We start from the raw sequence: 26,673 nt of genomic DNA, 5'->3' as shown, positions 1-26,673 counted from the left end.
ACATTGGCAGGCGAGGAAGGAAAGGCCACTAGCAGACTTCACATCGACAGAAGAAGGGAAATATAGGTCAGCGGTGAGGAGATAATGGGCCTCACCACCCAAATTCTCCCTCTTTTTCGGCTGCTATCCTGCCCAATGGGTTCATTGAGGATAATCCAGCTCAATAAATCTTGGTTGTGATACCCTGAAAATTGAAGTGAAGAATTGCCACTTGAACAAGATAAAGAAAGAAGAAACTTGTATTTATGTAGTGCCTTTCATGATCTCAGATGGTCCCTGAGTGTTTAAAAGCCAATGAAGTGCTGGATCTGGTTCTGGGGAATGAGGTGGATCAAGTAGAGCAAATGTCAGTAGGGGAACATTTAGTGAACAGTGATCACAGTATCCTAAGGTTTAGATTAGCTATGGAAAAGGACAGGGAGCAATCTAGAGTAAAAATACTTAATTGGAGGAAATCCAATTTCAGTGGGTTGAGAATGGATCTGGCCTGGGTAAGTTGCAATCAAGGATTGGCATGCCTTGTATTGGAACAATGGGCTACTTTAAAGATGAGATGGTTCGGGTACAGTCGAGGTACATTCCCACGAGGGGGAAACGAAGGCAGAGCTCCCTGGATGACGAAAGAGAGAGAATAAAATGAAGGATAAAAAGGGAGCAGATGACAGATGTCAGGTTGAGAATACAAGTGAGAACCAGGCTAAATATTGAAAGTTCAGAGGGGAAGTGAAAACAGAAATAAAAGGGGAAAAGAGAGAGTATGAGAACAGATTGGCAGCTAACATAAAAGGGAATCTAAAAGTCTTGTATAGGCATGTAAATGGGTAGTGAGAGGAGGGGTGGGGCCGATTAAGGACCAAAGTGAAGACCAATGCATGGAGGCAGAGGGCATGGCTGAGGTACTAACTTAGTACTTTGCATCTGTCCTTACCAAGGAAGACAATCCTGCCAAAGCCATAGTGAAAGAGGAGTTGGTTGAGATACTGGATGAGATAAAAATTGATAAGGAGGAGATACTAGAAAGACTGGAAGTATTTAAAGTAGATAAATCACCAGGACAGGATAGGATGCATCCTAGGATGCTGAGGAAAGTAAAGGTGGAAATCGCGGAGGTACCGTTCATAATCCAATCCTCCTTGGAAACAGGGCTGGTGCCAGAGGACTGGAGAATCGCAAATGTTACACCCTTGTTCAAAAAAGGCTGTTCAAACCCCGCGGTAGCTGTCCCTTCGGGGCCGGTGAATTTCGGCCCCATTATGTTGAAATTACAGTGTAGTACTCAGCCTTGGCTCATTGGCATGGTTCTTACCTCTAAATCTGAAGGTCATGTGTTCAAGTCCCACTCCAGCGATTTGAGCATGTAATCTAGGCTGACAGATCAGTGCAGCACTGAGGGAGTGATGTACTGTTGACTTGAGGGTCTGTCCTTCAGAGACATGAAACTGACCTCTTGACTGGATATAAAATAGCCTATGGCACTGTTTGCAGAGCAGAGGAATTCTCCTGGTGTCCTGGCCAATATTCATTCCTCAACATATATCACGATCAGGTTAGTTATTTTATTGCTGTTTGTAGGACCTTGCTGTGCACTAATTAGCCGCATGTTTCCCTCCATTACAACAGTGACTTTACTTCAGAAGTAATCAATTGGCTGCAAGGAACTTTGGGACATCCTGTGGATGTGAAAGGTGCTATGTAAATGCAAGTTCTTTCTTTTATTGAGGCAATGTTGCATTGTGAACAGTAGTGTTTGGTATTAGCCAACAGGTAAAACAATGCACAAATTACTGCACAAATCCAAATATGAAAATGGTGATCCATTGGAAACATGGACGTTAGATTAATTTGTATTGGGATTTTGGATTGTTCAGTACAATGGATGGAAGGAGTGCTAGTCTTATTTGGTGACTGGTTTTCACTGTATGAGAGTATTTGTTGTATCTTCTTTTATCTGTGGCAATCAGGTGAAAGATGACAGTAATAGTGACAGTCACTGTTTTTGTTCGCATCAAGTTTTCCCAGGTCAGGTGATAGGTAGAGTCAGGTAAGCTTCCTTTATTCTCCCTATCAATTCCAGAAGAGCAGTTTGTATTGCATCAAAAACAACTTGTATTTATACAGTATCTTTACATCCCAAGGCGCTTCACAGGAGTATTATGAGACAAAAAAATTTGACACCGAGCCACATAAGGAGAAATTAGGACAGGTGACCAAACGTTTGATCAAATAGGTAGGTTATAAGGGCCATCTTGAAGGAGGCTAGAGGGACAGAGAGGTTTAGGCAGGGAGTTCCAGAGCTTGGGGCCCAGGCAATAGAAGGCACGGCCACCAATGGTTGAGCGAATATAATCAGGGATGCTCAAGAGGGCAGAATTAGAGGAGTGCAGATATCTCGGGGGGTTGTGGGGCTGAAGGAGATTACAGAGATGGGGAGGGGCGAGGCCATGGAGGGAATTGAAAACAAGGATGAGAATTTTGAAATCGAGGCATTGTTTAACTGGGAGCCAATGTAGGTCAGTGAGCACAGGGGTGATGGGTGAACGGGACTTGGTGCGAGTTAGGACACAGGCAACTGAGTTTTGGATCACCTCTAGTTTACATAGGGTAGAATGTGGGAGGCCAGCCAGGAGTGCATTGGAATAGTCATGTCTAGAGGTAACAAAGGCATGGATGAGGGCTTCAGCAGTGGATGAGCTGAGGCAAGAGCAAAGACGGACAATGTTACAGGTGTGGAAATAGGCGGCCTTACTTATGCTGCGCCTATGTGGTTGCAAGCTCATTTCAGGGTCAAATATGACACCAGTCATATTTGCAAACAGTCTGGTTCAACCTCAGACAGGAGTTGGGGAGAGGGATGGAGTCAGTGTCTAGGGAACGGACTTTGTGGCGGGGACCGAAAACAATGGCTTCGGTCTTCCCAACATTCAATTGGAGAACATTTTTGCTCATCGGACAAGCAGTCTGACATTTTACAGACCGTGGAGAGGTCGAGAGATGTGGTAGTGAGGTAGAGCTGGGTGTCATCACCATACATGTGGAAACTGACGCTGTGTTTCCAGATGATGTCACTAAGGGGCAACATGTAGATGAGAAATAGGAGGGGGCCAAGGATAGACCCTTGGGGGACTCCAGAGGTAACGATGCGGGGGTAGGAAGAGAAGCTGTTGCAGGTGATAGGTAAGAATTGAACCAGGCAAGTGCAGTCCCACCCAGCTGGATGACAGTGGAGAGGCATTGGAGAAGGATAGAGTGGTCAACCGTGGTTCAAAGGCTGCAGACAAGTCAAGAAGGACGATGAGGGATAATTTGCCTTCGAAACAGGGGAACTAGGAGCGAGTGCTAGAAACTGGGGAATTAGGAGCTCTAGAAAAAGGGGAATCTGGAGCTGCAGAAACAGGATCATTAGGAGCACTAGAAAAAGGGGAATTAGGAGCTCCTGGAATGGGAATGTGGAGGCGGCACCATAAACAGGGAATTAGGAATTCTAAAAAGTGGAATTAGGAGCTACAGAAATAGCGGAATTAAAGGAATGATAGCAAGTGCAGTCCCACCCAGCTGGACGACGGTGGAGAGGCGTTGGACAACAATAGAGTGGCAAATCGTGTCAAAGGCTGCGGAAAAGTCAAGAAGGACGAGGAGGGATAGTTTGCTTTTGTCGCAGTAACAAAGGATGTCATTTGTGACTTTGATGGGAGCCGTCTGTGGCAGGCGCGGAAACCGGATTGTAGGGATTCAAACATGGAATTGCGGGAGAAATAGGCATGGATTTGAAAGTCGACAACACATTCAAAAACTTTGGCGAGGAAAGGGAGGCTGGAGACGGGGCGGTAGTTTGCATGGATGGAGGGGTTGAGGGTTCGTTTTTTGAAGAAAGGGGGGGGTGACGGCAGATTTGAGGGAGAGGGGGAACAATACCTGAGGAGAGAGAACCATTAACAATGTCAGTTAACATGGGAGCCAGAAAAGGAAGTTAGGTGGTCAGCAGTTTGGTGGGAATACGGTCAAGGGAGCAGGAAGTGGGTCTCATGAACAGTATAACATCAGTAGAACTGTTCAATTTCCCTGACTGGTTATCATTATGGTTTCACTGAATGAGAGTGCCAGTTTTTGTGCCCCCTATGTACACATGCTCATTATGAACTGATCTAGACCACCCAAACTCATTTCAAGTAGAACCATTCCATCGTTATGCCTATCAGAGAGACAAGTCTTTCATCCCATCAACCTGTACAGAATTGAAACCCATCGAACATGTTGTCAAAGTTGAGTTTAACACCAGTGGCACAACAAAGTCCATGCTACAACCAGACTTCTTATTGAATACACCATTGGGATCTTGAAGAGGTGCTTCAGATATCTCGACCAATCAAAGGAACAACTTCCACATTTTGAGGACAATTGGCATTTGCTGCATGCTCCATAATGTCACCTTGCAAAAAGGACCCAGTGTGCAGGTCGATGACCAGGCTGGCAAAACCATCACAGGGCAAGAGAAAAATGTTAGTGCGCAATTGGGTGCAGAGCCAACAGTGCAGCAAAGAGGACAGGGACCCAGCTCTAATCTAAGGTTTCTTCCAATGAGTGCCACGGCTACATAACTTCTACAAGTAACTATGTTCAAATCACCTCCTTCCATATCTTCATGTTATTCCAATACCATCTATTGCTTTATTAAGCTAGCACAACCATTACTATAGCCATTAACAAATAAATATTTTGCACAATGTTCAAATCAAGTACCATGCATTTATTTTGTCCATTGTATGATGTGTGAATGTTATACCCCTATGTGCATCTACATTTATCTCAGGCGTGTAATTATCTAACCTAATACTACTATGTGCTTCCCTTATGGCTGGCTGCATGATTTCAGTGGCAGCCTGCGAGATTCTGGTCACGTAGGCCTTGTTGACTGCAAATCAAAGATCTTTGCATGTGCGTAAGCCACATACTGTACCGTGTAACTTATGGTGCTGCCTGGTTTCAGCCACCTCCTCCTATGCACTGCACAGCAGATGTCTCAGAAATGTTACCCTTCTCCTCACTGCCTCCTCACAGTAAGCCTTCAGTAAACCGGATCTCCTCACTCTATAATACACTATTCTTCAGCAGTTTGCACGATTAACATCTCGCCTGGCCTTCCAGGGGAGAAAGGGAAAAGATCGGAAGTGCAAAGTATCATTTTTTCCATGGACAAGTTACAAAGACTCCACACCAAAGCAACAGAATAATGTAATACGAAAACAAAATACTGCGGATGCTGGAATCTGAAATAAAAACAAAAAATGCTGGCAATCTCCTGCTGGAGTGTAATAATATTTTAGCAATATGAATGAAGCTGGTCCTGTAGGCTTTACTCCCCCACCGCCACCATTTTCAACATTGTTTTCAAGTGACATTTTTTATTTTTTACTCTCTACCCTCTCCGTGCCCAATATATGCCCATTCCATTATATATGCCCACTTATGTAAATAGTGTGATCCTGATGTATTAGAATGTGCACAACGGTGGGGTGCAGTTCCCATTCTGCGGCAGTTACAGCACCAAAGCAGCATCACCAATATTTGGGCCCTATCTTAAATTACATATACAAAGCTCACCCAAAGGCTTTGTCTAAATGCACCACCTAGTATGGTACTGAATTACACAGACTAGAAGGGTCTCAGGTTTTATCCCTAGTCTATGATGAGTTAACACTTCTCGGTCAACATACCAGGGGTCGGTGGGTAGTATTACAATTGGTCTTGGTGGCCTCGGGCTAGAAATGGGAAAAGTGGCCAGGATTTCCAACTCCTGAAGGAAATCCAGAATTGTATTATGCATGTTGATGTTAAGCAAATGCATGATGAGGCTTCGCTGTGATGTCCTCGTGGTTGAACAGTTTATCCCAACACTCACTATCCAGGCTCACGTGAGGAATGGCCACCAATCGTTGGTTTCATGGGTGGGAGGGAGAAAACTGAGGCAAAGAAAGGAAGCGTGTACAGTAACGCCCCTTCGACTTTAGACATAATGACATGATTTGAATTGGTCCTGCCAGATATCATCACTTTCTTCAATAAGAGTGAATAATTGATTATTAGCATTTAGCAGATAATTAGCTGTTTCACTAAGCAGTATAGAAATGTTAGTGAAAGGATTTAATGTTCCAAAAGTAATTGATCATATGACTTGCTAATGTCACTCCACGTACTTGGAAATTAGACTGCAATAAATTTGCAATTATCATTAAGGGATTAATAGACATGTCCTTTTAGTTCATCAATGCCCAATTTTTATTTCATGTTTTTTTGTTTTCCTGTATGACATAGTTCTCTTTGCAGTTATGTACAGCTCAGCAGAGTCACATGGTTATCTGCACCATTAATAAGGAAGAGTTTCACTGAAGACAGGAGTGAAACAGTCTAATGCCTGAAACAAATGAACCTCTTGGCCCTGTAATAACAACACAATCATGGATCACCACGAACAGCAGAAGGAGAAACGGCAAGATTATTTTTCTGATGTGAAAGCAAGGTCAGTATTCAACTTTAGCAAAGCAAAACATTAGAACCTTGATCAACTGACATAAAAAAACATTCAGTCCATTTGTCTTGCAGCCTCATCCCATTTTAAAAATATTTTTAGCATCAAACTCAGTTCTCTGTACTCTCAACTGAAACAGGAATTGGTAAAAGTGCCTTTTAAATGCTTCAGTGGAGTTGAGGTTCATTGGACTAAGCATCGACCTATTCTGTAAGTAATAATTCTCAATGTGGAGAAAATATGTTAGGAAAGGAAGAGAGTCTTGCATTTATGTGGCACATATCACACCTCAGTCGCATCCCAAAGTGCTTAACGTGAATTATTTTCAAGTTCTGTAACTTAATTTGGTAAACTTTGGCGACTGCTTTGCGCACAATAGCTTACAAAGACTTTCTGTTTGTCACATTTGTCTTTTTATTTGTTTCTGAGATGTGGCAACACTGGCAAGACAATATTGTCCATCCCAGATTGCCTTGTGAGTCAGCCATATCATTGAGACTAAAGCCACAAGCAGGCCAGACCGATAGATTCCCTTGCCTGAAGGACATCAGTCAAATCAGTTGGGTTTTGCAACAATCCAGCAGCTTTCATGGTCAGTTTCTGGTCCCAGCCCACAAATGATCAGATTTATTCAATTAAGTTTCCCAACTTGCTATGGTGAGATTTGAATGCATAACTCTCTCTAGGTTGCTAGTCCAGCACGATAACCACTGTACCACAGGATCTTTAATATGCTTCTAGACAGGCAGATAATGCCTCAGTTTAATATCTCTTCTGAAGGATGGCACCTCTGACAATGCAAGGTGGGGTTGCGGGGGGTGGTGCGGGGTGGGGAGAGGATGAGCAGGCGCAGCAAGGGGCAAATGTTCGATAATTTTGTAAGACTTCCCCTTCAAGTCCCATTCCAAATGAGGTCTACTCAACTGCTAAGGTGCTTCACTTGTATTATGGCGAAAATCTCCCATTGTAATGTTGTTAGCAGCTTTAATGAACCTTCCATATATCCTGTAAGCGGGGTCCTGCGTGCTGCAGCCATGTTGGAACATGTTGTGGACATCGAACAAGGAGTAGGTTTCAGGACTCTACACCCACCATTGTATTATTGATCCCGGTGCATCTGTTATGTTCACTTTGAGCTTATTCTATAGTCATGTCGACTGGTGCAACTATTTTTTTTTGTATTTGTTCATGGGATGTGGGCGTCGCTGAAAAGGCCAGCATTTATTGCCCATCCCAAATTGCCCTTCAGAAGATGGTGGTGAGCTGCCGCCTTGAACTGCTGCAGTCTGTGTGGTGAAGGTGCTCCCACAGTGCTATTAGGGAGGGAGTTCCAGGACTTTGACACAGCAACGATGAAGGAACGGTGACATACTTCCAAGTCAGGATGGCGTGTGACTTGGAGGAGAATTTGGAGGTGGTGGTGTTCCCATGCTGCCCTTGTCCTTCTCGGTGGTAGAGGTCGCGGGTTTGGGAGGTGCTGCCGAAGAAGCCTTGGCGAGTTGCTGCAGTGCATCTTGTAGATGGTACACACTGCAGCCACGGTGCGCCGGTGGTGGAGGGAGTAAATGTTTAAGGTGGTGGATATGGTGCTAATCAAGTGGGCTGCTTTATCCTGGATGGTGTCAAGCTTCTTGAGTGTAGTTGGAACTGCACTCATCCAGGCAAATGGAGAGTATTCCATTACACTCCTGACTTGTGGCTTGGAGATGGTGGAAAGACTTTGGGGAGTCAGGAGGCGAAACACTCGCCAAAGAATACCCAGCCTCTGACCCGCTCTTGTTATAGTATTTATGTGGCTGGTCTAGTTAAATGATCCCCCAGGATGTTGATGGTGGGGGATTCGGCGATGGAAATGCCGTTGAATCTCAAGGGATGGTGGTTAGACTCTCGCTTGTTAGAGATAGCCATTGCCTGATATTTGTATGGCGCGAATATTGCTTGCCACTTATCAGCCCAAGCTTGAATATCGTCCAGGTCTTGCTGCATTTGGGCATGGACTGCTCCATTATCTGAGGAGTTGCGAATGGCACTGAACACTGTGCAGAACATCCCCACTTCTGACCTTATGATGGAAGGAAGGTCATTGATGAAGCAACTGAAGATGGTTGGGCCTAGGACACTGCCCTGAGGAACTCCTGCAGCGATGTCCTGGGGCTGAGATGATTGACCTCCAACCACCACAACCATCTTCCTTTGTGCTAGGTATGACTCCAGCCAGTGGAGAATTTTCTCCCTGATTCCCATTGATTTCAGTATTACTAGGGTTCCTTGATGCCACATCGGTCAAATGCTGCCTTGATGTCAAGGGCAGTCACTCTCACCTCATCTCTGGAATTCAGCTCTGTGTCCATGTTTGGACCAAGGCTATAATAAGGTCTGGAGCCGAAAGGTCCTGGCAGAACCCAAACTGGGCATCGGCGAGCAGGTTATTGGTAAGTAAGTGCCGTTTGATAGCACTGTCGATGACACCTTCCATCACTTTGCTGATGATTGAGAGTAGACTGATGGGCTGGTAATTTTCTGGATTGGATTTGTCCTGCTTTTTGTGGACAGGACATACCTAGGCAGTTTTCCACATTGTCGGGTAGATGCCAGTGTTGTAGCTGTACTGGAACAGCTTGGCTAGAGGCCAGGCTAGTTCTGGAGCACAAGTTTTCAGCACGACAGCCGGAATGTTGTCGGGGCCCATACCCTTTGCTGTATCCAGTGCGCTCAGCCGTTTCTTGATATCACATGGAGTGAATCTAATTGGCTAAAGACTGGCTTCAGTGATGGTGGGGAACTTGGGAGGAGGCCGATATGGATCATCCACTCGGCACTTCTGGCTGAGGATGGTTGCAAACACTTCAATTTTGAGGACTCTCGGGGCCTCTCCCTCCCGACTGTATATCACTATGCCACCACCCCTGGTGGGTCTGTCCTGCCAGTGGGACAGGACATACCTAGGGATGGTGATGGAGGAGTCTGTGACATCGACTGAAAGGTCTGATTCTCTGAATATGATTATGTCAGACTGTTGCTTGACTAGTCTGTGGGACAGTTCTCCCAATGTCGGCACAAGTTCCCATATCTTATTTTTTTGCTAAATATACTTAGCCTTGGCTCGTGAATTCTATAAATGCCACATAAAAACCTAAATGCAAGGCTAATTACTTTTAAAGCCACAAGGAATTAAAAAGTAGTGAGGATAGACACTCATTGAAGAATCAATACCTATAATGAACATTAGTCTGAGGACGCTGATCCCAGCCAGAGTGGGAGTGGAAATGAAGCAGTAATGTCCATTACCCTTGGGCTGGTCAGGAGAAGAAATATCTCCCTGGGTCTCCCTGTCATGATTATTATCCACTGATCTCTGCTGTTAACTATTGAATAAGCAGAGGATCAGGCTCGTGATTGAATATCCCACCAGTACATGAAGAATGGCATCTTGAATGAGGTCCCAAAGGATTTAGCGCAGTGTGGAACTGCACCCCAGTATGAGTCACCATACGAGTCACTGTGTTCAGCGCCAGGGAAAAAAACACATTAAAAAGTATATATGGATCTACAGGAGCAATTTCAATGCAGTAATCTTATCTCACGGTTCAAGTGCCACATATAAACCACTTCATTTATATCATCTGAAACTTCTTGATTAGATTACTGCCATATAATTACTCCCTGTTGTGTACCTTCCTCTATTAAGTTTGTGGTTTAATACTGAAAAAGTAGATGTGGATACTAAGCAAAAATCTGCATTGTATTTGGTCAAACTAGTGAACAGAGGAGAATACAGCACATCGCAGGGCAACCAATGGGATAAAAGAGTGCATACGGCAGACTCAATGCTTTGAATTATCGTTACAAACAACACATTACATTGGTAGGGACTGAGGGCGGTGAGTGGAAAGTGCATTTTTATAAATGTCTATTCAGTATTTGAGGAAAACAATCTTTGCCAGCTAACCCTCAACAATGCCTGACGTTTGCAAAAACAGCAACACAGCACAGAGAGTGCTTTCTGGCCACAATAGCATGGGGATTGCAAAGGAATTTCACAGATTGTGAAGGAATGTTCAAGTAATGCCCCCTTCCCTAATCAAAATGCAAGATTATATTCAGTGATTTATGCTATCTGAATAAGGTTAGGGTTCAATCACTTCACAAAAATAAATATAAATTTTTAAAAATTATATACGAACTTTATGAAACTGTATTTGCAATTGTATCAATTCTTGAATTTCCTTTCATTTCTTAAATATTTCAGTGACAAAATGTTGTGGTAAATAGACCAATCAAAACTAGCACCCATTTATCTTTTACTGCTGTGACCCAGGTGTTGCAGGATTTTATCAGATGGACTTGATGCACTTGACAAAAGTTCAAAGTTACTCCAAGATGGAGGCAGGCTGAGGAACAGTCAGTGGCTTAGGACCAACGTTCCTTCGTGCGTTCCCGCTCAGGCCGCTAAGCCGGTTTTTAAATGGAGAAAACCCACGCATGCACAGAATTGTGAATGGGCCGCATAGCCCCAAACACTGACTGGGAGCAATGATTGGGACGTTGTGCTGTGCCACCAAGAGGCACGAAAGAAAGCTACATTGATATGGTACCTATCAGGATGTTCCAAGATGCTTCACAGCCAATTAATTACTTTTGAATTCATAGTTTTGTGAGCAACTGACGGAAAATGTGTGACGGAAAATTCTAGCCCCAACAACCTCGGCAACTCAGTCCTTTTTGTTCTTAGATTTCTTATTCACTGGGATGTCCTGTTTTAATTTTGTGAGTCTGGAAGTTTGAAAAGGGCTGTTCTTAGCATATCTTTAAAGACTGTAATAGGAACATAGATTTAAACTTTGCATGTGACCCCAAGGCTGTATGGTACACACCTCTGTAGCCCACAAAGACAGTAAGCTTGGATACTCCTGATCTAAGGTCATTTGATTTCATTTCTTGCATTGCAGCTTCAGTTCCAACCTTTATACAGTGGAAGCCTTTGTACTTTTTACATAAATACAAATTTCATAGCAGATAAGAAAAGGGGCATTATGATAATAGACTAGAATCACTTTATTCCCTTAATATAACAATGATTCCCGCACGGACATGATGGGCCGAATGGCTCTTTCTGTGTCATAATTTTTCTATGATTCTAGTTCTTTGTAACTGTATATTGAACTACTTACATAAGAACATAAGAAATAGGAGCCCCCAGAGCCTGCTCCGCCATTTAATACAATCTTGGTTGATCCAATCCTGGACTCAGGTCCACTCACTTGCCCGCTCCCCATAACCCCTTATTCCCTTATTGGTTATTAAACTGTCTGTCTCTGTCTTAAATGTATTCAATGTCCCAGCTTCCACAGCTCTCTGAGGCAGTGAATTCCACAGATTTACAACCCTCTGAGAAAATAAATTTCTCCTCATCTCAATTTTAAATAGGCGGCCCCATATTCTAAGATTATGCCTCGTAGTTCAAGTCTCCCCCATCAGTGGAAACATTCTCTCTGCATCCACCTTGTCAAGCCCCCTCATAATCTTATACATTTCAATAAGATCACCTCTCAATCTTCTGACTTCCAATGAGTAGAGGCCCAACCTACTCAACCTTTCCTCATAGAAAGATAGAAAATAGGTGTAGGAGTGGGCCATTCAGCCCTTCGAGCCTGCACTACCATTCAATAAGATCATGGCTGATCATTCCCTCAGTACCCCTTTCCTGCTTTCTCTCGATACCCCTTGATCCCCTTAGCCGTAAGAGCCATATCTAACTCCCTCTTGAATATATCCAATGAACTGGCATCAACAACTCTCTGCGGCAGGGAATACCACAGGTTAACAACTCTCTGAGTGAAGAAGTTTCTCCTCATCTCAGTCCTAAATGGCCTACCCCTTATCCTTAGACTATGTCCCCTGGTCCTGGACTTCCCCAACATCGGGAACAATGTACCCGCATCTAACCTGTCCCGTCCCGTTAGAATCTTGTATGTTTCTATGAGATCCCCTCTCATCCTTCTACACTCCAATATATAAAGGCCTAGTTGATCCAGTCTCTCCTCATATGTCAGTCCAGCCATCCCGGGAATCAGTCTGGTGAAACTTCGCTGCACTCCCTCAATAGCAAGAACGTCCTTCCTCAGATTCGGAGACCAAAACTGAACACAATATTCCAGGTGAGGCCTCACCAAGGTCCTGTACAACTGCAGTAAGACCTCCCTGCTCCTATACTCAAATCTCCGAGCTATGAAGGCCAACATGCCATTTGTCTTCTTTACTGCCTGCTGTACCTGTATGCCAACTTTCAATGACTGATGAACCATGACACCCAGGTCTCGTTGCACCTCCCCTTTTCCTAATCTGCCACCATTCAGATAATATTCTGTCTTCGTGTTTTTGCCCCAAAGTGGATAACCTAACATTTATCCACATTATACTGCACCTGCCATGCATTTGCCCACTCACCTAACCTGTCCAAGTCACCCTGCAGCCTCTTAGTGTCCTCCTCACAGCTCACATCGCCACCCAGTTTAGTGTCATCTGCAAACTTGGAGATATTACACTCAATTCCTTCATCCAAATCATTGATGTATATTGTAAAGAGCTGGGGTCCCAGCACTGAGCCCTGCAGCACTCCACTAGTCACTGCCTGTCATTCTGAAAAGGACCTGTTTATCCCGACTCTCTGCTTCCTGTCTGCTAACCAGTTCACTATCCACGTCAGTATATTACCCCCAATACCATATGCTTTGATTTTGCATACCAATCTCTTGTGTGGGACCTTTTGAAAGTCTAAATACACCACATCCACTGGTTCTCCCTTGTCCACTCTACTAGTTACATCCTCAAAAAATTCCAGAAGATTTGTCAGGCATGATTTCCCCTTCACAAATCCATGCTGACTTGGACCGATCCTGTCACTGCTTTCCAAATGCGCTGCTATTTCATCCTTAATAATTGATTCCAACATTTTCCCCACCACTGATGTCAGGCTAACCGGTCTATAATACCCGCTTTCTCTCCCTCCCTTTTTAAAAAGTGGTGTTACATTAGCTACCCTCCAGTCCATAGGAACTGATCCAGAATCGATAGACTGTTGGAAAATGATCACCAATGCATCCACTATTTCTAGGGATACCTCCTTAAGTACTCTGGGATGCAGACTATCAGGCCCCGGGGATTTATCGGCCTTCAATCCCATCAATTTCCCTAACACAATTTCCCGCCTAATAAGGATATCCTTCACTTCCTCCTTCTCGCTAGACCCTCGGTCCCCTAGTATTTCCGGAAGGTTATTTGTGTCTTCCTTCGTGAAGACAGAATCAAAGTATTTGTTCACTTGGTCTGCCATTTCTTTGTTCCCCATTATAAATTCACCTGAATCTGACTGCAAGGGACCTACGTTTGTCTTCACTAATCTTTTTCTCTTCACATATCTATAGAAGCTTTTGCAGTCAGTTTTTATGTTCCTGGCAAGCTTCTTCTCGTACCATATTTCCCCCTCCTAATTAAACCCTTTGTCCTCCTCTGCTGAATTCTAAATTTCTCCCAGTCCTCAGGTTTATTGCTTTTTCTGGCCCATTTATATGCCTCTTCCTTGGATTTAACACTATCCTTAATTTCCCTTGTTAGCCACGGTTGAGCCACCTTCCCCGTTTTATTTCCAGACAGGGATGTACAATTGCTGAAGTTCATCCATGTGCTCTTTAAATGTTTGCCATTGCCTATCCACCGTCAACCCTTTAAGTATCATTTGCCAGTCTATTCTAGCTAATTCACACCTCAAACCATCGAAGTTACCTTTCCTTACGTTCAGGACCCTAGTTTCTGAATTAACTGTGTCACTCTCCATCCTAATAAAGAATTCTACCAGGTTATGGTCACTCTTCCCCAAGAGGTCTCGGACAACAAGATTGCTAATTAGCTAATTAACTTTGTATATCATCTTCACTGAGACCATTTGCATCACAACATTCCTTTCACAGGGCAGCACAAATTCCCCAGTGTAGTTCAGGATGCTGCTTGAATCACACAACCATACAGAGGGCCAAATAGTACCTGCTGAATATGTTTCAAAATTTGCTCATAGACATGTCACAAAAGTGTTTTCCCATTGAACACAATTGAGGAAGATTCCCTCTGTGCACTGTGGGGTGATGCAGTGCTGCAATATCGTGCTTGTCCTTGATTTAAGAACGTAGGAACATAACAAATAGCAGCAGGAGTTGACCATTTGGTCCCTTGAGCCTGCTCCGCCATTTAATAAGATCATGGTTGATCTGATCATGGACTCAGCTCCACTTCCCTGCCTGCTCCCCATAACCCTGGTCAATAGTTTCCTGCTTTTTTAAATAGGGGCGCTACATTTGCAGTTTTCCAATCTGCTGGGACCTCCTCAGAATCCAGGGAATTTTGGTAGATTACAACCAATGCATCCACTATCTCTGCAGCCACTTTTTTTAAGACCCTAGGATGCAAGCCATCAGGTCCAAGTTATTTGCCAAGCTGTGCTCTTACTGGATCACGGAGCTATCTGCTATGTATAGTGAAATTGCAAAGTCTTTAATAAAAAACAAATTTGCGATTGTGTTGCACAATTTGTCCTATGAAAGCTAGTGGGTGTACAGAACCTATTCTCCCTGAGGCAAAATGGCCCTTAGCCTGAAACCTTTCATTCCAATTATTTTCAATCTCAAGGACTTATAGAATTGAGTGTTTATGTTTCCGAGAATGAGAAAGACAAAGTTCTTTTATGTCCATCATTTCAGGTCCCAGCCCTGCTGTGACAGAGTTAAACTTTCGAGCAGCAAGAACATTGTGTCACCACATGGTGTCCTTGCTGTTCAGGAGTGCAGAGCCAGCAATACAGCAGATTCTTGAATGACAGTGGGTGACCCTTTTAACTTTCTTTCATAGCATCACAACTTCTAAAGAGCCTTCCTGGCATGTCTTTATCCCGTGGACAGGCTGGGATTTGCAGGGTTGAGTAGTGGAATTACATGTGCAATGATTGCCGGAAGAGTTTAGTGACATAATTTCTTTCCATAAGGTTAAAGAAGAAATTTAAACAAACTAAACCCACCTCAATAAAGTCTCCAGGGACTCAGCATAACAACAGCAAGATGGCCTCCACCAGGAAGGAAGGAGCGGTGTTAAATGTCGCCCATTTGCCATCCATAATGAATCCATCGGGAAGAATACGGAATTCTGATCTTCAGCAATACTATTCACTAGGTAAATATATGTGTGTGTTTATATATGTGTGGAGTATATTACAGCATGTTCTTTGTTAAAAAGTTAGCAGTTAATGAGAAGAATGATTTTCTCTACCAAGTTTCTACCCTATCATTTCTGAAGACGTTCAGCTCGTCAGCTCCTCCTGGTCCACAAGGAAAATCATGTTTATCAAACTTGCCTTGCTGGGTCTCTCTGGCCTTGGCTGCCACTCGCGATAGCTCCGCTCCCCACTCGGGCCTCAGGTTGAATGAGCAGACCTGCATATATACAGAGGCCCTCGGCAGCTTGGGGCGCGTGTCATTGCCACAATTGGCCAGATCAGGGAGAGAAAAGAATGGGCTAAATCCCCCGCTACATTTTAACTGCCCCCCACCTCCACTACCCCAACCTGGGCTCCGCCTATTAAAATCAGCCCCTTCGATCATAGAGGCTTTTCCAATGACTCGGTAAGATTATCTGTTCGGAAGCTGAGACACACACGTCAGGAAAGTTCCCAATTCATTCCCTAGTCTGTGTCAGTGATCTCGACTAAGGCAGAAATAGGGTATTACAACTGCTTTGGTGCCCTGGGATTAGAGAGGCAGAAACTGCCTATGGTTCCTGCTGCTGGTCACAGTCTGCTAACTCCTGCTGTGCGTGGACATTGGCTGAGGATAGGATCAGGCTTGGATGCCCTCCACAGTTGAATATCTCACTGTTAAGCCGCCTACTTGAGTGAGGTACTGGGGAGTAATGAGTACTGATGAAGTCATGTCCTCATAGCGAGTCATTTCCCTTAGACGAGAAGAGCAGGGAAGAACATTGATGAGTTTGAACAAAGGTGAGTTGGGGATGGTCGAGGTGATGTTTCTGGATGTTGCTTCTCAGCTGACTGGAGAGCTTTGTCTTCTCCACTTTGTGCCAGAACTGGCTGCAAGCTTCCTACTGGGAATTCTATTTGCTACCTTCAAGAATCAAACAAGCCATCGCACCAATGACCTAGGATCATTCACGTATTGTTCTGTGTTTTATCAGTGACGGATAACAGTCCACAGACAATCTGATAAGTAGCTCCAGTCAGAACAGCAATAAAATGAGAAGCCGCTTGCACTTAATCTAAAGCTGCTTTTAAATGATGTGAGCCCTGTGCTAGTGTCACTGACTCCCAATGCACGGTCCGGTCTTCAGCCCAGAGCGAGGATTAGCTCAGGTCACCCACCAGGAAGACCCAGTAAAAAAACAAGTGTCTTGGCCTCTGGTCTTTGCAAATCCAGCAAGTTTAGCTGGAGTTGCTGTTGGCTGCATAAGACACATGCAGCAGGAATCACTGGAATAACACTTAATCCATTATCAAAGCTGCTTTTAGGAGTGTTATTGTTTTATGAATGGATTTACCAGCCAGTGTACCAGTAAGAAATCTATTACTGCTGTCTGTGTTTACTTCTGATATCCATTCCTGAGCCCGACCCGATCCCACTTTTGTCTGGTTTTAGACTTGGTACTAAAAGGTTACGAAAACTATACGGCATGAAGAATTTTACAGGTCAATTGATTGGAATATTTGAACAGAACTAGGCCAAACCAGTTCAGACCAGGTTAGCTGTGTAAGTGTACGCCTGCAGCAAACATCATTTACGAGAGCAAACTCAATGTTATATTTCTTTCAAAAGTCCCTATGCTTTTTAATGATCTCTCCAGGATCCTTATGGTGATGGTGAGACTGGCTCGTGTGTTACTGTCCCCATTTTAAGCTTTCCTACTTTGTGGACAGCAGGTTGGAGAAATTGCTTCCTTGAGGGCTGATTAAATTACTGAGCTGGAAACAGTAACAGAACACTCCAAGGCGCCGTTTTATGATTGTTTTATTCTAAAGATTCATCAGCTATAACCTCTGTCCCAGTTAGAACATGTCAGCTGAAAAAAAATAAGTAGCACTGTATGTTCAGACTCAGCTGGATAAAATAGCATTCTGATTTTTAAGAATCTAAAAACAGAAGAAGGATGGGGAATGGGAATGGGAATGTTTGGGGACCTGAGGCTAGCACTAATGTATCAACAGGAGGAGAGTTATTTGCAAATATCAATTTTGCACTAGTAAGTAAGCAAATGATTCTGGGAGGTGGAAGGTTGCTGGGCATGCGCCGAGGACACTTCAGACGGCCTTGGAGGATGACCTCGAGCTCTAGGCCAAGAGGATCCGGCTGTAGCATCTCCGGGTGGGTTGCAGCAATCTGGGCCCACCAGCAAGTGCAGTGGCGGAGTAGCTGCAGGAGAGGCGGACATGCTATCATCCTGAGAGGACAGCAAGTGCCTCTCCTATGGAGCCAAGGGCCATTCTCCTGAGGCAGCTCTTCAACATTCCTCGGGCCCTGCTGCAGAACCGAATGCAGGAGTAATCTGACGCTCTGGAAACCCCTTTCAACTGTGGCCCCAAAGCCAAGCTGGCAGCGGTCTGAGCTTTCATACCAGCATCGTGAGTTAGCACAGTAAACCTGTGAGCTTCCTTGGCTACAGTTTGTGCTGCTGTGGAAGCTGCCAGAGTTGTCGTAAAACGTTCCATCATGGTGGGTTCTACTCCTGTGCTGATGGAGCTGACCACTCGCTTCATGCTGGACAGAATGGTCTCCTTGCTCTGCGTAAAGCTGTGAGATAAGTTGGAGCATGACTTCCCCATGTTCCGTGACATTGTGCACAGGCATTCAGGCGGACTGCGCAAGAATTTCCATATGAGTCTTCAGTAGCCTAGGCCCCCTCAGTGGGATACAGGTCCTCTGCAGTGGAACTAGTATGTGACCTCGCCCTCTGCCAAACTGGAACCTGTAGCGTCAGATCCCCCTGCCCTAGCTCCTGTGCACTGGTACCTGGTGGGTCACCACGTACAGATCCGCCTCTTACCTAGCCTCTAACGTCCGTGTACTCTCAGTATCTGAGCTGCTGCTTGCAAGCACCGCACTCCTCTTCCTCCACTGGCTGAGGGGCGTCGACATTCTCAGCAGCTGTAATAAAAGAAAGGGACAGGGGTTAGCTTATGATGTGACGGAGAGCAGAGAGTAAGAAGTGGGTGTTGAAAGCTTGTCATGCAGAGTGTGCAGGGTGAGGGACAAGTCTGAAGAGACAAAGAGGAGTAAGTATAAAGAAACCCCGCACTGTGTGCCCACCGCCACCACTGGCCACGGCCTCCACTCTGCCCCTTCCCCTGATGGCCAGGACATTCTAATCAAGGAAGTAGCGGGTGTGCAGGTGGGCTCTCCTCCAGTGGCAACCTGTTACCTGCTGCTGTGTGCCAATTTCACCGGCAAAAGAGAGTGAAGTGGTTTGGGAGCGTCTTAAGTGAAGGCTTTGGAGAATATGGCTGTAATGGTAGTGTAGCTGACAGTGTAAGATGTGAGTTGTGGGTAAGGGAAGTTTGTAATAATGGTGTGTGTGTGTGAGTATTAGGAGAAGGATGTTTAGTGAGGTGTGGTGCAGTGATTGTAGGATGGTGCAGGGTAGTGGGGGGAGGCAGTGCTCTGAGGCTGAACCAGACAGTTCGCAATCTTGGTGTCATATTTGACCCTGAAATGAGCTTTCAACCACATCAGAACATAAGAAATAGGAGCAGGAATAGGCCATTTGACCCCTCGAGCCTGCTCCGCCATTCAATAAAATTGTTGCTGATCTGATCATACATCCGCAGCATAACTAAGACCGCCTATGTCCACACCCGTAACATCACCCGTCTCCACTCTTGCCTCAGCTCATCCGCTGCTGAAGCCCTCATCCATGCCTTTGTTACCTCTAGACTTGACTATTCCAACGCACTCCTGGCTGGCCTCCCACATTCTACCCTGCGTAAACTAGAGGTGACCCAAAACTCGGCTGCCCGTGTCCTAACTCGCACCAAGTCCCGCGCACCTATCATCCCTGTGCTCGCTGACCTACATTGGCTTCTGGTTAAGCAACGCCTCAGTTTCAAAATTCTCATCCTTATTTTCAAATACTTCCATGGCCTCGGCCCTCCCTATCTCTGTTATCTCCTCCAGCCCCAGAAACCCCGAAGATGTGTGCGTTTCTCTAATTCTGCCCTCTTGAGCATCCCTGATTATAATCGCCAAACCATTGGTGGCCGTGCCTTCTGTTGCCTGGGACCCAAGGTCTGGAACTCCCTGTCGAAACCTCTCTGCCTCTCTAGCTCTCTTTCCTCCTTCAAGACACTCCTTAAAACCTACCTCTTTGACCAACCTGCGCTAATTTCTACTGGTGCGGCTCGGTGTCAAATGTTTTATTTCATAATACTCCTGTGAAGGATCTTGGGATGGTTCCCTACGTTAAAGGCGCTATATAAATACAAGTTGTTTTTGTCATTAATGAGGCTGTGAGTGCTGCAGTTGTGATGAGAAAGTATTTTAGCAGTCTTCTTACCTTGACAATTCTAGTTAGATCATTGTTTTTTTCCCGACACTGCAGCTATATTCTTGTGGCAATGCTGCAGGCATTGCCATCCTCATTTATCTCCTCCCACTGCCTCCTAACTAGGTGCCTGGAGGCTTCCTGCCCCCTTAGAGAGGGGCGTAGGAAAGGATGTCCCTGCTCCTCACCACTGCCTGCCCCAAGACATCCAGCGCAGCGTCAGAGAACCTTGGTGCCCGCTCTCTCCCTCCTCTAGAACTTGCAATACAGGTTTTGCAGCCAGAATGCAACTCCCCTTTAAGAGATGCTGGGTGCCTTTAAGTAGCGTCTTGGCCTCCCCCGATTGGCAAGCAGCCAATGAATAGAACGAGTAGCGCTGGCTGCACGCACAAATCATTCTAATCATCAGGCAGCACGGATTCTGCCCGCCTTGGTACCATTTGACACAGGTAGTCTGTATCCCCCCCCCACCCCTCGCCCGAGTCCTCTCCCCATGCGCCCATTTTCGCACGCAATTCAATTTCTAGTCCAGCGACTTCAGGAGTGCAAGGGCAAAAATTGACAAAAAAATAACTTTTGGGTGAATCAGTTCAATTACTTTTGATCTGAACATGTTGAGTGGAAAATTTGCCATGGTCTGCACAAGCATGAGTGCATTCATTCAATGCAGGGAGCTGTTGTGGATAGCTGACTGTTCAGGTGAAAACATTGAGTTGACAGTGGCAACATAGTGAGCCAAGATCATTGCTTGTGCTCAAAATCAATTAGGCGGCTGTTGCTATAAAAAAGGATTTTGTCTCCACAGAAAAATGAACAAGCAGGATAATCTCCCCCCGCCCCCCCCCCCCTCCTAAAGTGTTTAAAAGAATATAAAATCCAAATACTTTTTTGAGCCATGCAGTCCGTTTACCTGGGCTCACACTTGGGCCGTAGGATGACGTTAATGTTTCTGTGCATCACTTTTCTAGACATTTGGAAGGCGGCAGGACTCCATTCAGTGTAACCGTTCTTATTGTTATATTTTTGAAGTAGAAGCACTGTTAAATAAGTGTTAGACTGCAGGCGAGCGGAATGAGTTCAAATGCCAGCAGGGTACAACTATTTTTGTTAAACAAGTGCCCCCTGATTAAAGGGGGGCTCACACTCCAAAAACTTTTCAAGTGCCCCCTTGTTTTTTTTTTGAGGGCACCAAAAACACAAATTATACAAGTGCCCTCTGGCTAAAAGAGGGGTGGGGGGGGGGCACTAAAACCGACAAACATCGACAAATTAAATGTTAAACATTAAGGGTCAAATTAAAATTTGGTTGCCGGGGGTGATGATGCACTCCGGTCTCTCTGGCGCCCACCTCTCACGGAAGGCCGCGAGCGTACCGGTGGACACTGCGTGCTCCATCTCCAGGGACACCCTGGCTCGGATGTAACCACGGAAGGGAGGCAGGAAATCAGGCTGAACGACCCCCTCGACCGCCCGCTGCCTGGACCGGCTGATGGCCCCCTTGGCCGTGCCCAGGAGCAGTCCTACGGGGAGGCCCTCCGACCTGCCCGCTGCCCTCCGCACAGGGTGCCCAAAGATCAGGAGTGTGGGACTGAAGTGCAACCAGAATTTGAGGAGCAGCCCCTTCAAATATTGGGAGAGGGGCCACAACCTCGCACATTCAACATACACATGGAACACGGACTCTTCCAGACACCAGCAGGGTACAGTCAGCCATTCATTCTTCCAAGGACGATAAAATACCTAACACATGTTAGGAAGTGGACAGGGGAAGAGCAGGTCACTGCACAGATTGCGCGCACTGTCATCAGTACTGCCTTCAGATAATGAAACAGTTAATTCAGAGACCATGGTCCAGAACTTAAAGAAGGGTAACTTTGAAGGTATGAGGCATGAATTGGCTAAGATAGATTGGCTAATGATACTTAAGGGGTTGACTGTGGATGGGCAATGGCAGACATTTAGAGACCGCATGGATGAATTACAACAATTGTACATTCCTGTCTGGCGTAAAAATAAAAAAGGGAAGGTGGCTCAACCGTGGCTATCTAGGGAAATCAGGGATAGTATTAAAGCCAAGGAAATGGCATACAAATTGGCCAGAAATAGCAGCGAACCTGGGGACTGGGAGAAATTTAGAACTCAGCAGAGGAGGACAAAGGGTTTGATTAGGGCAGGGAAAATGGAGTACGAGAAGAAGCTTGCAGGGAACATTAAGGCGGATTGCAAAAGTTTCTATAGGTATGTAAAGAGAAAAAGGTTAGTAAAGACAAACGTAGGTCCCCTGCAGTCAGAATCAGGGGAAGTCATAACGGGGAACAAAGAAATGGCAGACCAATTGAACAAGTACTTTGGTTCAGTATTCACTAAGGAGGACACAAACAACCTTCTGGATATAAAAGTGGTCAGAGGGTCTATTAAGGAGGAGGAACTGAGGGAAATCTTTATTAGTCGGGAAATTGTGTTGGGGAAATTGATGGGATTGAAGGCCGATAAATCCCCAGGGCCTGATGGACTGCATCCCAGAGTACTTAAGGAGGTGGCCTTGGAAATAGCGGATGCATTGACAGTCATTTTCCAACATTCTGTTGACTCTGGATCAGTTCCTATCGAGTGGAGGGTAGCCAATGTAACCCCACTTTTTAAAAAAGGAGGGAGAGAGAAAGTGGGGAATTATAGACCTGTCAGCCTGACCTCAGTAGTGGGTAAAATGATGGAATCAATTATTAAGGATGTCATAGCAGCGCATTTGGAAAATGGTGACATGATAGGTCCAAGTCAGCATGGATTTGTGAAAGGGAGATCATGCTTGACAAATCTTCTGGAATTTTTTGAGGATGTTTCCAATAAAGTGGACAAAGGAGTACCAGTTGATGTGGTATATTTGGACTTTCAGAAGGCTTTCGACAAGGTCCCACACAGGAGATTAATGTGCAAAGTTAAAGCACATGGGATTGGGGGTAGTGTGCTGACGTGGATTGAGAACTGGTTGTCAGACAGGAAGCAAAGAGTAGGAGTAAATGTGTACTTTTCGGATTGGCAGGCAGTGACTAATGGGGTACCGCAGGGTTCTGTGCTGGGGCCCCAGCTGTTTACATTGTACATTAATGATTTAGACGAGGGGATTAAATGTAGTATCTCCAAATTTGCGGATGACACTAAGTTGGGTGGCAGTGTGAGCTGCGAGGAGGATGCTATGAGGCTACAGAGTGACTTGGATAGGTTAGGTGAGTGGGCAAATGCGTGGCAGATGAAGTATAATGTGGATAAATGTGAGGTTATTCACTTTGGTGGTAAAAACAGAGAGACAGACTATTATCTGAATGGTGACAGATTAGGAAAAGGGAAGGTGCAATGAGACTTGGGTGTCATGGTACATCAGTCATTGAAGGTTGGCATGCAGGTACGCAGGCGGTTAAGAAAGCAAATGGCATGTTGGCCTTCATAGCGAGGGGATTTGAGTACAGGGGCAGGGAGGTGTTGCTACAGTTGTACAGGGCCTTGGTGAGGCCACACCTGGAGTATTGTGTACAGTTTTGGTCTATAACTTGAGGAAGGACATTCTTGCTATTGAGGGAATGCAGCGAAGATTCACCAGACTGATTCCCGGGATGGTGGGACTGACCTATCAAGAAAGACTGGATCAACTGGGCTTGTATTCACTGGAGTTCAGAAGAGTGAGAGGGGACCTCATAGAAACGTTTAAAATTCTGACGGGTTTGGACAGGTTGGATGCAGGAAGAATGTTCCCAATGTTGGGGAAGTCCAGAACCAGGGGTCACAGTCTAAGGATAAGGGGTAAGCCATTTAGGACCGAGATAAGGAGAAACTTCTTCACCCAGAGAGTGGTGAACCTGTGGAATTCTCTACCACAGGAAGTAGTTGAGGCCAATTCACTAAATATATTCAAAAGGGAGTTAGATGAAGTCCTTACTACTCGGGGGATCAAGGGGTATGGCGTGAAAGCAGGAAGTGGGTACTGAAGTTTCATGTTCAGCCATGAACTCATTGAATGGCGGTGCAGGCTAGAAAGGCTGAATGGCCTGCTCCTGCACCTATTTTCTATGTTTCTATGTTTCTATACTCCTGGCTGTCAGCGATAGAAACGGAAACCAGCACCGTCTAATGCTACCATCTAACGAGATAAAATATGAGTGAAATCCTTCGACCGTTCTGTAGAAGGGTCTGTTAAACGATAGCAGGAGTCACACACTGCTCTTTTAGTGAGAGTGTCACTAAATTGCTGTCTGTAAAACCATGTTGCACCGAAATTACCCAACTCGAGCCACACTGCAGTTTGTGCGTCCCATATATCACATTGATTATTAAATAACTAAAAGCTCAAATGGCTGGTTTAGGTTAAATATGTGAGTTGCCACACATACCTTTGCAGAAATTCCCAATCAAAGGGAGCAGGCTCATTCATATCTGGGGGAGTGAAAAGTAGAAAGCCAGCCATAGCATAAGCATTTTAGGTGGGGAGCATGCCATAATCTGGTTGGTTTTTATTTTCTCTCGCTTTTCTGCCTACTCTCCTGAAGTTGGTGATTCGTGCTAAGATACAGACCCACAGGCAGTGGGAGCGCTCTGGTACCCTTACCACTGTGAACCTAGACAATGGATGTCGGCAGGTTATTCTATCATGAAACCACCAAAGCCAAATCCAGTGCTTCCCTCACCTGATCACATACAGGCAGAGTTCACTGGTTCGCCTCCCGGACTGGGGACCCTGGCTGATTTTTCCTTTTTGTAACACAGAGACAATAAGGTGAACTGTACTGTCCTTAGTCTCAGGTAATCCTTGCCACTGGACCAAGACCTGGCTCTGTCAAGCCCGTGTAGTGGCTGGTGTGCAACAGCCACCACACATTAAAAAAATCCACGCACAGGCATCTTCCACTCGTCACGATGTAGTTCGGGATCTGGAATATTAGGTCCTTCATTGAAACACCTGTGGACTCATCACTTTTTGGCGTGGAAGCAAGTCATCCTCGCTTCGAGGGACTGCCTATGATGATGATGACTGTCACCCCAATTAAGATCAGGCAACTCGGGGCTCAGTCCTGGGGCCTTCCTCACCAACACCATAATGGGTTGAGATGCCTTTTGAGCTTTTTCCATTCGCTCTGTTATATTAAATAAAATGCACTATGAATGTCCTGCCCCCAACCTATATACAAATCTAGACTTGGTTCTGTGAATAATTAGCCTTATCTATGAAATTGAATTGTATTAGCAATTTCCCATTCTGTCAGAACTGTAGATGATTATTAGCCCTATATACCTTGACAGGGAGAGATAACAATATACTATTGACATGATTGGTACAGCCTGTAAGATATATGGGGTAGACGTTCCTCCGTACTGCTGGGGTATAAAGTATAGAGAGTGCAGAGAGGAAGATTGCATTCTGTAATGGAGCCTGCTCAATTTTCCTTCTATCCTCCAAACCTGATTTTCCTCTCTCTTCTCCATCCAAAAGATACCTTGCGCCAAGGCAGTACAGACGAAAATCTACCCCGTTCCATCCCTCAATGGGCACAGGAACAGGAGTATGCCATTTAGCCCCTTGAGCCTGCTCTGCCATTCAATTAGATCATGGCTGATCTATATCTCAACTCCATTTCCCGTTTTAGCTCCATATCCCTTGATACCCTTACCTAACAAAACTCTATCAATCTCGTTCTTGAGAACTCCAATTGACCTCCAGCATCCACAGCCTTTATGAGGAGAGAATTCCAGATTTCTACTATCTGTAAAACAAATTAGATTTAATTAGATTTAGTCCATTTAAGAGGGAAATCAAGACTTCTCTCTTAAATGGATTAGCTCTAATTTTAAGATTTTGCTCCCTCTTTCTTGACTTCCCCATCAAAGGAAATCATTTCTCTGTATGTATCCTATTGAAACCTTTTAACATTTTAAACACTTCAATCAGATCACTGTTCAATTAGCCGAGGCATAGAATATAAGAGCAGGGAGGTTATGCTTGAACTGTATAAAACAGTACTTATGCCACAGCCAGACTACTGCGTGCAGTTCTGGTCACCACGTTACAGGAAAGATGTGACTGCACTGGAAAAGGTACAGAGGAGATTTACGTGAATGTTGCCAGGACCGGAGAAATGTAGCTACAAGGAAAGGTTGAATAGACTGGGTTATTTTCTTTGGAACAGAGGAGGCTGAGGGGAGACTCATTGAGTTGTGTAAAATTATATGGGGCCTAGATAGAATGGATAGGAAGGACCTATTTCCCTTAGCAGAGGGGTCAACAACCAGGGAGCATAGATTTAAAGTACTTGGTTTAGAGGGGATTTGAGGAAAAAAATTTTCACCCAGAGAGTGATGGGGGTCTGGAACTCACTGCCTGAAAGGATGGTAGAGGCAGAAACGCTCACCACATTTAAAAGTCTACCAGATTATGGCACGTGGGGAGCGTGAACTTAAAGTGTCATAACCTACAGGGCTACGGACCAAGAGCTGGAAAGTGGGATTAGACTGGATAGCTCTTTGTCAGCTGGCACAGACACGATGGGCTGAATGGCCTTTTGTGCTGTAAATTTCTA

The 26,673-nt window shown here is 45.1% G+C and overlaps 1 protein-coding gene across 11 annotated transcripts in view; it reads left to right on the top strand.

Moving 5' to 3' along the window:
• LOC139279698 (nuclear receptor coactivator 7) overlaps positions 1-26,673 on the top strand; it is a 115,622-nt gene that overhangs the window by 11,011 nt on the left and 77,938 nt on the right. For 8 of the 11 annotated variants that reach the window (XM_070898827.1, XM_070898830.1, XM_070898822.1 and 5 more), the window contains 2 exons: positions 6,310-6,514; positions 15,555-15,739. In XM_070898827.1, the coding sequence (XP_070754928.1) occupies positions 6,453-6,514; positions 15,555-15,739 (247 nt within the window). In that variant the 5' untranslated portion in view covers positions 6,310-6,452. Of the gene's footprint in view, positions 1-4,584; positions 4,605-6,309; positions 6,515-15,554; positions 15,740-26,673 lie in introns of those variants that run through there. The other 3 variants (XM_070898828.1, XM_070898826.1, XM_070898829.1) reach the window with 2 other exon arrangements.

Source organism: Pristiophorus japonicus, chromosome 14, assembly GCF_044704955.1.
Source record: "Pristiophorus japonicus isolate sPriJap1 chromosome 14, sPriJap1.hap1, whole genome shotgun sequence".
Taxonomy (NCBI): domain Eukaryota; kingdom Metazoa; phylum Chordata; class Chondrichthyes; family Pristiophoridae; genus Pristiophorus; species Pristiophorus japonicus.
Note: the sequence above shows the minus strand (reverse complement) of the source record. Positions and strands in the feature narration are given on the sequence as shown.